The 12483-nt window shown below is 40.5% G+C and overlaps 2 protein-coding genes across 2 annotated transcripts; both read right to left on the reverse strand.

The window, feature by feature from the left end:
* Positions 1 to 508: 508 nt before the first annotated feature.
* LOC126719129 (uncharacterized) lies at positions 509 to 1284 on the reverse strand. Its single transcript, XM_050421717.1, has 2 exons — positions 1219 to 1284; positions 509 to 997 (listed from the first exon to the last, which is right to left on the reverse strand). The coding sequence occupies exons 1-2, from the start codon at positions 1282 to 1284 to the stop codon at positions 509 to 511; spliced, it is 555 nt and encodes a 184-aa protein (XP_050277674.1).
* Positions 850 to 3730, reverse strand: LOC126716815 (heat shock cognate 70 kDa protein 2-like). Its single transcript, XM_050417807.1, has 3 exons — positions 3358 to 3730; positions 1219 to 2696; positions 850 to 997 (listed from the first exon to the last, which is right to left on the reverse strand). The coding sequence occupies exons 1-2, from the start codon at positions 3569 to 3571 to the stop codon at positions 1330 to 1332; spliced, it is 1581 nt and encodes a 526-aa protein (XP_050273764.1). The 5' UTR covers positions 3572 to 3730; the 3' UTR covers positions 850 to 997; positions 1219 to 1329.
* Between the last annotated feature and the right edge of the window lie 8753 nt (positions 3731 to 12483).

Here is a 12483-nt window from a genome sequence, read left to right on the forward strand (position 1 = left end):
GAATCCTTATTATTAGAAAAAGGTCCTTATTATTAGAGAAAGGGGATTGTAGCTAATTTCATTTTCAATTTGGATTGAGATCATATGCAATAGCTCTCAATGACTGAGATTGAGATTTGGGGAAAAAAAAAAATTACTTTTAGTCTCAACTTGAATAAATAAAGTGAAAAAAAAAATAAAAAAAAAATAAAAGTGAAAGTAAAAAAAGAACGATGAAACCAGCCTTGACAGTTAATAAAAAACAAATACAAAACCCTTATCTACTTAATTAAAGACCAAATTAACTAGAATGCTGGCAATAGCTGTTGTTGGATCGCCAATAAAAATACTAAGAATGGTCTGGAGAATTACTTTCGCCATCTTCAACAACATTTTACCCATCTCACTATTTCTCTTCAATTTTTGACGTTGAATAGGCAGCTCCAAATTCTTCAAATCGTCAATACAAATAGACTTTCCCTTCTTCCTTGACTCAAAGAACATTTCCCATATGCAATAAACATGAAAATTAAATTTGCCCACACTTTGACACATAAGACCACCCTTTCTTTTGATTGCACATTGCGCACTGATCTGACTCAGTCTTACGAAGGTGAAATTTCATACCATCATATTCAAGTTCATTCTTGAGGTTGCAACAGCAAGGGTGCAAAACCAAGTCTTTTTCATGGCAATGGTAGACGAAACCTTTGACTTGTTTCCCACAAGCGTCACAATCCCTCTTGCATTCGTTGCACTTCCAAGGGAGCTGATCGTAGAATTTGAAAGTGGAGTCTTTGAAGAGCTTGTGAGTTGTGGTGGGTGTGCTATGCATGCAAGCTATGTGAAGATCATAGTTACACTCGTCACATCTGTATCTCTTTCCAAAGCCATCTAACTTGCATCCATTACACGTGTACTCATCTACCTCGCATTTTTTGCAGTTGTTCTTTAGCACGAGCTTATGGTTCTTGGGGCAAGTACGATTTTTCTCCGTACTACTGCTTTTTGGCGGATTCTGCACCAAAAAAAAAAAGTCATATATATTAAAAGATCTAACATTTTTTCACAATTTTTTTCAAGAAACAAAAATGGAGTTTGAAAAAAAGCAAACAAATACAGAGAATAGAAGCGTGAAAGTTCCTTTAACAACTTAACTTCTATTCTTTATCAAAATAGGGATTTTACATAATTCAATGCTGATAGATGGTGTTTCATGCTATATGAAAATTAAAGTACCTGGTTTTTGTAATTGATGGTGATCCTCATGTTGTCTGATTGGTTCTCCAAAGCATTGTTGGCCATGATCTTCTTCTTGTGCTCCTCATCCTTAGCCTTGTACTTCTCCGCCTACTGAACCATCATCATAATTTCTTTCCCAGCATCTCTTCCCCTGTCGATGGTGATTGTGATATTTTTCTTCTGGCCATTGTTCTTGACCTTAGCAGAGACAACATTTAAGATACCATTGGCATCAATTTTAAAGCAGACAGTGATCTGAACTTCACCCTTGAGAGTTGGAGGAATGCCAGAAAGCTCAAACTTGCCTAGCAAGTTGTTGTCCCTGGTACTTGTTCTCTCACCTTCATAAACCGGGATGAAGGTACTAGAATGGTTGTCAGAATAGGGGAACTCCCACTCCACCTCCATAGTGGGGATGGTGGTATTTCTTCGAATCAAAACAGTCGTCTTATCTTTGGTACCCATTCTAAGTGACCTAGGGATGACATCCGATAACACCAGATCCCGAACCTTCTTGTTACGCTCACCAGTCAAGATAGCAGCCTGAATAGCAGCGCCATAGGCAACAACTTCATCTAGGTCGTCGATGCTCTTGCAAAGCTTCTTTCCTTCGAAGAAGTCCTGCAACAGCTGCTGCACCTTGGGAATCCTAGTAGAACCTCCAACAAGGACAACATCATCGACATCTCTCTTGTCCATCTTAGCATCCCCCAAACACTTTTCAACAGGCTCCATACACTTTTTAAAGAGTTCCATATTTAGCTCCTCAAAACAAGCACGACAAATTTTTGAATGAAAGTCAACACCCTTATACAATGAGTCAATGTAAATGGTGGCATTTTTAGCGGATGACAGTGTCTTCTTTGCCCCTTCACAAGCACTCCTCAACCTACTAAGGGCTCTGGGGTTCCCACTAATATCCATCTTGTTCTTTCTCTTAAACTCCTTAACAAGGGAGTTCACCATTATGTTAACAAAGTCCTCCCCTCCAAGGTGAGCGTCACCAGCTGTGGCCTTCACTTCAAATTTACCATTTTTAATTTTAAGAAGTGAGACATCAAGAGTACCGCCACCAAGATCAAAAATCAAAACATTCTTGCCAACACTGGCCTTCTTCTTGTCAAGACCATAAGCAATGGCTGCAGCAATGGGCTCACTGATGATACGCATCACATTGAGACCAGCAATGACCCCAGCATCCTTAGTTGCCTTGCGCTGAGAGTCATTAAAGTAAGCTGGAACGGTCACAACCGCATTCTTGACTTTCGTACCAAGATAGGCCTCAGCAGTCTTACGCATCTTTCTAAGGACCATGGACGCTATTTGCTCAGCTGTGTACTGCTCCTTCCTGCGTTTGTAGTTGACCTCAATCTTGGGTTTATCACCAGGATCAGAAGTGACCTTGAATGGCCAAAACTTCATGTCACTCTGAACCGAGGCATCACTGAATTTCTTACCAATCAGACGCTTAGAATCTGTGAACGCCAGAGGATAGAACACAAGCATCCAATAGACAAAAATATCACATAATGTCATAATCATTCAAATCTAATAAAGCAAATAAGTATTGATGACTACCCAAAAAAAAAAAGGACCAAAAACCAACTCCAAATAAAACTACGACACTATATTTGTATTTCTCATTGACCGAAAATGCAATTTTATTTAAGTACAGTAAGACTTTCCCATCAAAAAAAAAAAAAAAAAAAAAAATACAGTAAGACTTCCAACTTCATAAATAATTTAAATTATTAGATTACAAAACAACATAAATCTAGCAATTTTTTTTCTCTAATTAATCTAAAATTGTCGCATCTAATTCTAAAAAATAATATAATAATAATAAACCCAAAAATGAAAGAATTTTTGTTACATAACTTCTACAGACTCATAGAAATAGCTCTCTTTTCATCTAATAAGAAAGCAAAAAATACACATGAAGCAAAAAGGTAAAAAGGTCAAAAAAAAAAAAAAAAAAAAAAAAAAAAAGAGAATAAAACCTACATAACCATTCTAAAATCACAGTTTCCTTGACATGACCACCCTCTACAAATCGAATCTGACTACATCAAAACGACCATCGTCGTTTTCTAATAAATAAATTTTTTTTTAAAAAGGTCATATTAGAAACTTTACCGTAGACAGTGTTGCTGGGATTCATGGCGACCTGGTTCATGGCCACATCACCGACCAAACGCTCCTCATCAGTGAAAGCGACATAAGACGGTGTCGTCCTGTTCCCTTGGTCGTTGGCTATGATCTTCACACGGTTTTTTTTCCACACAGCCACGCACGAGTAGGTCGTGCCAAGATCGATTCCAATAGCAGGGCCAACTTCTCCACCGCCCATTGTTGCGAGCAAAAAAAATATCAAATTCTTCGAAAATAGAGAGAGAAGTTTGAGCTTGAAAACAAAGAGATGCTAGGATTGTTGCGAGCAAAGAAAAAAGAATTTTCGAAAATAGAGAGAGAGTTCAGCTTGAAAGAAAGAGACGAGGGAGGGAATGAAAGGTGTTGTAATACAAAGACAAGGCCACTAAAGAAGTGCCTGAGTGAGTCAAGGAATTTATTGTTGGGTACTGCTTATGTCCAGTGACCAGTGGTAACTTTCACCGACACAATTTGTTATCAAGATACTCATTGTACAGTTGTGCAACGTTATCACATGCGTATGGCCCACGCCTTTTTATAATTATTATCATTCATCGCGTTTATAAGAAAGGATCGTTCTTCTCGAGTTTTTCAACTCAGAGAATATATATATATATTATTAAAAAAAAAAAGAATATATATATATTTTTTATTATTAAAACTCACTTATAGAATATTAGGGGCTGTTTGGATTGACAATTCTCATCACTCAATTCTCAGTTTCCATAACTCAATTCTTAAAAATGGTGGGACCCATGTCAATTTTCAAAAAATAGTTTGTTTGGCAAGCCATAACTCAGTTTCCAATTTTTTGTTTCCATAACTCATAACTCAATGATATTTTTGTAATTAAACACACATGAGGGACCCACTTAGCAGCAACTTTTGACCAACTGACTTTTTTTTTTTTCTTCTTCTTTCTCACTGGTTCGGTCTTCACTGGGGTTTTTTTTTTTTTCACTGTTTTTTTCCTTTCTTCTTCACTGGGTTCGGTCTTCACTGGGTTTCTTTTTTCTTTTTTTTCTTTTTTTTCCTTTCTTCTTCACTGGGCTTTGTTTTCTTCATTGTTTTTTTTTTTTTTTTTTTTTTTTTTTTCACTGGGTTCGGGTTTCTGAGTACTAGAAAAAAAAAAAAGTTGCACTGTGACAGGCGTGGGCCCCCCAAATAATGTGAAAAATAGTGAGTGATGGAAACTGAGTGATGAAGGCAAACGGATGTAAAAAATTGAGTGATAAGTGATGAGTGATGAGTGATGAGTGATGAGTGATGGAAATTGAGTGACGGAAATTGAGTGATCAAATTTTGTTGGCCAAACAGGCTCTTAACATTCAACCAAGCAAAAAGGTTAATCTTTTTTAAATTTTAACAAAAAGGTTCATCCGAAAAGTACATCTGTGGGGAAGCACGTGAAGAAATCACGCTCTTTAAAGGGCGGTCGGCTGGGTGAGGCAACAGCTAGCAAGCAAGATACAATCCCCTTAATCATATTGTGATGCTCCACTAGAAAAATAAAAATAAAAAAAGAGAAGAGAGAGAGGGCATCGGGCACGGTGCACAAAGGAATATTCGAATTTTATTAGATTGAGCTATAAATTACCGTTAAAGAATTGAAAAACGGAATGAATACCGGTTCTTTAGTCCAACAAGTGATTGAACCGCCCCAGGAGGGGTGGCCCAGTTGGGAGAGATCCCACGTGCAAGCACAAGGTCCCTCGTTTGAGTCGTGGCGGGTACCGTGTGGGAGGAGGGTTCCTAGCTTGCATTGTGCCTCTCCTGCTAGCTCTCTTGGGGTGTTAGGGAGAGGTCTGTGGTGCCCCGGTCACAGTAGCTATAGTTCAATCCAACATTCTGTAGCATGAGGTGCCCCTATTAGATCACGCCCTGGGGGGTTAGTCACAAATGGTCGCCTCTGCCCCCCTTTTATCCATCAAAAAAAAAAAAAAACAAGTGATCGAACCGGGAACATCTTAAATGAAGAATTAATAATTTTAAAGTTGTATAAATATATAATAAGTTTATAATTAATAATATAAAAAGGAGAGGGCGTCGGCCATAGTGCATAAAGGCATATTCGAATTTTATTAGATTGAGCTATAAATTGCATGGTTTTTGTAGGGACACGATTTTCAGCCCAGGCCCAAAATGTATGGGATACTGGCCCAGTGAACCCAGTACAATAAATTTGTAGAGAGTGGGTAGAAGAACTAGGCTTTAGTGAATGTGATAGCAGTTATAATGAGTCTCCAAGGTAATCAAACGGAAACAAACCAAGTTTATATAAGAAAGTTTGTCCTCGGCACAATCCGAGGAGCTCTGTTCTAGTATATATTGGATGATAATGGTTACAGGAGTTCTTGAGATTGCTATAGTACTTTCTCTCTTAATCCCCGGGCCCCTTCTCCATGGTGAGTCTCTCCTATTATATAGTCCCCTTTGAACGATCTTGGTCTTCCACTTGTTGATCATCCAAGCCTATACTTGAGTGCCTGTCCCATCAGACACCCTCTCTGGCGTTCTGTGAGTTGCGGTAACCGAGATAGCACTGTTCAAGGGTCTTGTCCACATAAATGCGGTGTTATCAACTTTCCCTTAAATATTCCTGAGTTCCTATCCTTTAGAACTTCCTAGAAGGTCACTCTGACTATTTAGGACTTATATCTGACCATGCTTTAGCTGGTCCGAGGATATATTCCTCCTCGGACTTGGACTACCACGCTCTCGGCCAAAGCCTCACGCCCCATTGTATATGTCCGAGGATATATTCCTCCTCGGACTTGGACTGCCGCGCTCTCGGCCAAAGTCTCACGCCCCATTGTATGATTTTGGGCCCATAACCCCACAGTTTTAATAATAGATACTATTAAAAAATCGAAAAATGGAATGAATACTGGTTCTTTAGTCCGACCAGTGACCAAACCAGTAACATCATAAATAAAAAATTATATATATATATATATATATTAAGAATACTAAGTATTTAACACACACGGGAAGAGAGAAAAAAAAAAAAAAAAAAAAAACTGACAGTAATATATATCCAAAAGAGTCTAACTCTTGGATACACAACACAGACTTTAAACCTCTTTAACTCACTGTCAGTTTTGGATATATATATATATATATATATATATCACTGTCAGTTTCTTTAAGACCTTCTCCTCTCTCCCCTCTCCCCGTGTGTGTATGTTAAATACGTAGTATTCTTAAAAGAAAAAACATCGAATTAATCTCACATTAGAAAAAATTAATAATTTTAAAGTTATACAAATATATAATAAGTTCATAATTAATAATATATCTAGTTATAATACATAATAATTTAAGTGGGTTTTCTCCTCTTAAATTTAAAAGAAAAAAAAAAACGTTACTAAATATATTAACATTATAGTATCATCCTTAAATCAAAACAATTAGTGGCATAGCCTTCTTAAGTGGATTATAAGGCCATCACTATAAGAAAGTTGGATTCAACTAGCATCTTGAAAGCTTGTATAGAAGTGTAAGGACACGATTTGCGTTAAACCGCAGTTGAGTTGGGTTCGCACGTAAAAGGGCCCATACAATATCATTTGTAGAGAGTGGGATCGAAAGGCTAAGTCATATTTACCCGGCTGTGGTTTTGTTAAGATCTTTATGCATGGTTCCAGTATACTTGCCTCTAAAACCCTTTTTCCTTTCAGTGGGACTGGAGGAACCAGTCCCTCTTTAGGTTACATATTTTTTCTTTTATACTCGCATGCGTTCAATTTCCTTCGTCCACGTGTAGGGTCGACCCTTTCAAGACTGATACTTGTCCCATCAGTCTCAGACCTAAGTCGTTGAGAGTTGTTGATAAAGTTCATGGATAAGGCTCTGTTAGGCGCAGAGATATATATGGGGAAGGTGGCAAAGGGAGCCTCTCTTAGATATTTTAGATTTCCCCTTCGAGCACTCCCCTTTACCGTTCTGCCCTTTTTCTTGGGTCAGCCGAGGACTGCACTGTCCTCGGCCGCTTCTCCGGGCCAATTGGGCCACCTTATTCTTGACTCTGGCCATGACCTTTTTAGGCTTGGGCCTTTGGACCCTTCATCAGCAAACGGGCCTGGCCCGTTGATTATTGGACCCCACAATAGCCCCTCAAAACCCTGCTGTCCGGCCTCTTGGTTGGAGAGGGGGGTTTTGGTAACTCCGAGCCTTCATTACTGCTCATTTAATTCGGCCCTTGATCAACGTTGGCGACTCTTCACTTCCCCGAGGAATGCGCCGGTCTACAAGATGTTTCCCTAGGTTTACGCGTGATGCGCTTATACCGTTTGGTTATCCGTGGCACGCCTTTAATTTCTTCCTTTTACGAGACCTCCCAAATCTTACGGTTACTGATAACGTGGGGGAACGAAACGGATGCGCATTTATTCGTAGATTTCCTTGGGGATCAGAACGTGTTACGTGCCCTTGTCTTACTCCCTTATATAAAGAGAGAAAACTAGAGGTAATTCTTTCATATCTGAATCCCTTAGGCCCTTCTTATAGTTTACTTCTTCCGTCTGGTTACTCCTAATCCAATAATACATCCACCATAGTGGTCGGCCATGAATGAATCCTTCCTTTTCCAGAAACGCCATGCCCTAATAAAGCTTGAGATGGCTCGGTCGGGGCAAGGATGGCGAAGACTCAAGATGTGCCTCCCCCCTCTTTTAGTCAAAATCCGAAGCAGGGACTCGTCACACCCCACTTCCGGTGTGACTGAGTCGAAAACCTCCCTTGTCATCTCCATTCGCTCTTTCATGAGCATACCTAATATGGCTCCCCTTCTCCCTCTTTTGCTCCTTTTACTTTCTTTTCATTGCTTCTCTCTTCTTCTCCTCCTTCCTGCTCATGTCCTCCATCTTCTTTTTCCCTTACTTTCTTCAGCAACAAGAGCTTGCTGAAGTGCTTCCATGTGTTCCAATTCTTCTTCCTTGTCCTTTATTTTTTTTCTAAAAAGGTTCGTCTCCTGATATGAGTAGCACTGAGGCAGAGATTGGAAAAGCTTTGAAGGCGAGTTTAAAAGGCAGCTGATTATTTACTTATCTGTACTGCGGATGCTAGTGTTATTTTGACAGTTCATTTTTGTATAGGCTTGTTTAAGCCCTTCTTTGTACGTTGTAACAATTTTCCATATTAATAAAAGTTGTTATTCATTTATTTTACGTGTTCTATTTTCATGTTTTATAAATTTACACACGCTGCTCGGCACAATGATATAGCATCTGAATTGATGGTAGCTAAGGCTGAAATATTTGTTAATAAAAAAATGCCACCACGACTTTAATAAAATTATTATTATTCGACATAACAATCCGACCAGTAAGAAACGAGGCTTACCTTAAATTAGCCGAGATGGGGGCTAAGTGCTAGATAAGGTGTAAGAAGTAACTGTCCGAGGATATGTCACCTTCCCAATGAGTAGTTTCCTTGGGCTAACGATCATCAGGCCATTTCGTCATCTCCTGAGCATACTGGCCTTAACCTTTTCCAGTATTTGAGCCGAGAAACTTCTCCATCCGAGCAGTTGATCTCCCAAAAGGCTTGAGTCCGAGGACTCCGTAGCGCCTAGGTTCTGCCTTAAACTTAGATTTTTTCAGTACTTGGTTTCCCCATAGGTTTGGGTTCGAGGACCATACAAGGCCTAGGTTCTGTCCAAGATTCTTTGAGCTTAGTTTCTCCTCTGTCCTCGGCAACAGTTATTCCTCGGTGGGGGCCATTGTCCCTGGGCCTCCATGCAGAATAGGCCTAGACCGCGAATTTACTGGGCCCATAACTTTAAGGGTATTCACGTAGTTCTAGGGTTACGTGGTGCTTTCTGGCGTCCCAATATTCGAGGTGCACCTTCCAGAAACTCCTTTAATCCCCTGGTTACAGGTGGCATTGGAGATTGAGCCTAAGCCATCTTGTCCGTAGCGTTCCTTGGGGCGCTGCGTGCATTAAATACCACCACCTTATTTCTTTAAATAAACAGATAGGAGAGAAAGCTATTTCACCCTCGCATCAACTCTTTAGTTTTCTCCCAAATCACAGCTCCTATATTCAGTGCTGTCCTCCCTTAGCATAACATGTTTGAGGCGAGAGTTGGGAAGAAAGAATTCCCTCCGCCACAGGAGCGCCGTGCCCTTATGAGACTAAAAATGGTAAGGTATGGGCACAGGGAGCATAAGTTCAAGAGAGTGCTCCATGTGTGTGTTTCTTTGATAAAACTACTTTGTGAGTTGGTGTGCTCCACGTGTGTGTTTCTTCTCGGCAGTATTTAGAGCAAGAACTCTTGAAACACGACCCAACGAATTCTAATCTATCGACACTATCAGGCAGAATAATAATAACTCATAGTAAGTTAAACTTAGGAAACTAACCGAGATAACAGTTGAACGTTCCATAGTAAGCACGAGAATATTGTATGAGAATGACAAATTCGAAATAATTCATCTGAGGGAGTGACCGAGCACTGCATGACTTCAGTTATGCTTTTGGAAACATGTTACTCCATTCCATGCTGGTCCCTCTAGTGTTGAGGATCCGAGGGCAAACTAGAGAATCTAAGTAACACAGCTTTTCCTTTTAAGTAGTTGGTTTCCCCAGAGGCTTGGGTCCGAGGACCATACAAGGCCTTGGTTCTGTCCAAAACTGGTAATGTCTTTTTAAGTAGTTGGTTTCCCCAGAGGCTTGGATCCGAGGACCATACAAGGCCTTGGTTCTGTCCAAAACTTGTAAGCTTCTTTTCAAGTAGTTGGTTTCCCCAGAGGCTTGGGTCCGAGGACCATACAAGGCCTTGGTTCTGTCCAAAACTTGTAAGCTTCTTTTTAAGTAGTTGGTTTCCCCAGAGGCTTGGGTCCGAGGACCATACAAGGCCTTGGTTCTGTCCAAAACTTGTAAGCTTCTTTTCAAGTAGTTGGTTTCCCCAAAGGCTTGGGTCCGAGGACCATACAAGGCCTTGGTTCTGTCCAAAACTTGTAAGCTTCTTTTTAAGTAGTTGGTTTCCCCAGAGGCTTGGGTCCGAGGACCATACAAGGCCTTGGTTCTGTCCAAAACTTGTAAGCTTCTTTTTAAGTAGTTGGTTTCCCCGGAGGCTTGGGTCCGAGGACCATACAAGGCCTTGGTTCTGTTCAAAACTTGTAAGCTTCTTTTTAAGTAGTTGGTTTCCCCGGAGGCTTGGGTCCGAGGACCATACAAGGCCTTGGTTCTGTCCAAAACTTGTAAGCTTCTTTTTAAGTAGTTGGTTTCCCCAGAGGCTTGGGTCCGAGGACCATACAAGGCCTTGGTTCTGTCCAAAACTGGTAAGCTTCTTTTTAAGTAGTTGGTTTCCCCAGAGGCTTGGGTCCGAGGACCATACAAGGCCTTGGTTCTGTCCAAAACTTGTAAGCTTCTTTTTAAGTAGTTGGTTTCCCCAGAGGCTTGGGTCCGAGGACCATACAAGGCCTTGGTTCTGTCCAAAACTTGTAAGCTTCTTTTTAAGTAGTTGGTTTCCCCAGAGGCTTGGGTCCGAGGACCATACAAGGCCTTGGTTCTGTCCAAAACTTGTAAGCTTCTTTTTAAGTAGTTGGTTTCCCCGGAGGCTTGGGTCCGAGGACCATACAAGGCCTTGGTTCTATCCAAAACTTGTAAGCTTCTTTTTAAGTAGTTGGTTTCCCCAGAGGCTTGGGTCCGAGGACCATACAAGGCCTTGGTTCTGTCCAAAACTTGTAAACTTCTTTATTTGCTTGCCCATGTCGATGACACCGTGGAACGTAACCCCTAGTGGGAGCCTATGTTGGAATAGCAACAATGTGTCGCCGGTGATACAGGCATCCTCGTAGCCCCTTGTTCGTCAGAAGCTCAACTTCGCCACCGCTCGAGCTAACACGCAAGCCTCCCCACAGACGGCGCCAATTGTAAGGATACGATTTGCGTTAAACCGCAGTTGAGTTGGGTTCGCACGTAAAAGGGCCCATACAATATCATTTGTAGAGAGTGGGATCGAAAGGCTAAGTCATGTTTACCCGGCTGTGGTTTTGTTAAGATCTTTATGCATGGTTCCAGTATACTTGCCTCTAAAACCCTTTTTCCTTTCAGTGGGACTGGAGGAGCCAGTCCCTCTTTAGGTTACATATTTTTTCTTTTATACTCGCATGCGTTCAATTTCCTTCGTCCACGTGTAGGGTCGACCCTTTCAAGACTGATACTTGTCCCATCAGTCTCAGACCTAAGTCGTTGAGAGTTGTTGATAAAGTTCATGGATAAGGCTCTGTTAGGCGCAGAGATATATATGGGGAAGGTGGCAAAGGGAGCCTCTCTTAGATATTTTAGATTTCCCCTTCGAGCACTCCCCTTTACCGTTCTGCCCTTTTTCTTGGGTCAGCCGAGGACTGCACTGTCCTCGGCCGCTTCTCCGGGCCAATTGGGCCACCTTATTCTTGACTCTGGCCATGACCTTTTTAGGCTTGGGCCTTTGGACCCTTCATCAGCAAACGGGCCTGGCCCGTTGATTATTGGACCCCACAAGAAGTATTTATTTTCTTTTATGACATAATTAAATTGTAATTGTTGATCATAAAAACAAGACAAAAAAGTGCAGTTGTGGATATCACAAATTATATTAATGAAATAATTAATATAAGAAAATAGAAGTTGGTTTTTTATGAATTCATTTTAAAGAAAAGTTTAGTAGATTTTAAGTTATTTTATTTAATTAACTAAAAATAATCCTCTTTATAAATAATAATAAATAAATAAAATTAGTGACATACTTGTGCTACTTTACCAAAGTTCCAAAAGGGCCAAAACAATCCACTACACTGGAGATGACAATTTTGCCCCACATTGCCTTGACTCGTCCCTACCCACTTTCACCTCGGGGGTTTTTCCCACTCCACATGGATGGTGGGTTGGGAATGGGGCGAGATTTTAGCCCCTGCTACGGGGTGGGGTGGGGATGCGTTTAGGTACTTTAGCCCCGCCCTATCCCATGTTGATAAAAACTTATTGTAAAATTTTCATACTCTAAATCCCTACTATTTAAACAAACAAATCAATACTAGCTTATTTAAATGCATGGATATTAAGATTTTTGTTTTTATTGTGATATTGTCTTGTTAAACACATGGATAATATTGTTCAGTTCTT

Source organism: Quercus robur, chromosome 3, assembly GCF_932294415.1.
Source record: "Quercus robur chromosome 3, dhQueRobu3.1, whole genome shotgun sequence".
Taxonomy (NCBI): domain Eukaryota; kingdom Viridiplantae; phylum Streptophyta; class Magnoliopsida; order Fagales; family Fagaceae; genus Quercus; species Quercus robur.

Bases quoted from the DNA above. Each gene is read 5' to 3' on its own strand.
- LOC126719129 (XM_050421717.1), bottom strand. From the start codon at position 1,284: ATGGCCAACAATGCTTTGGAGAACCAATCAGACAACATGAGGATCACC. The intron at 998-1,218 runs GTACTTTAATTT...TTTTTGGTGCAG, and splicing joins CCATCAATTACAAAAACCAG to AATCCGCCAAAAAGCAGTAG.
- LOC126716815 (XM_050417807.1), bottom strand. From the start codon at position 3,571: ATGGGCGGTGGAGAAGTTGGCCCTGCTATTGGAATCGATCTTGGCACG. The intron at 2,697-3,357 runs GTAAAGTTTCTA...TGGCGTTCACAG, and splicing joins TCCCAGCAACACTGTCTACG to ATTCTAAGCGTCTGATTGGT.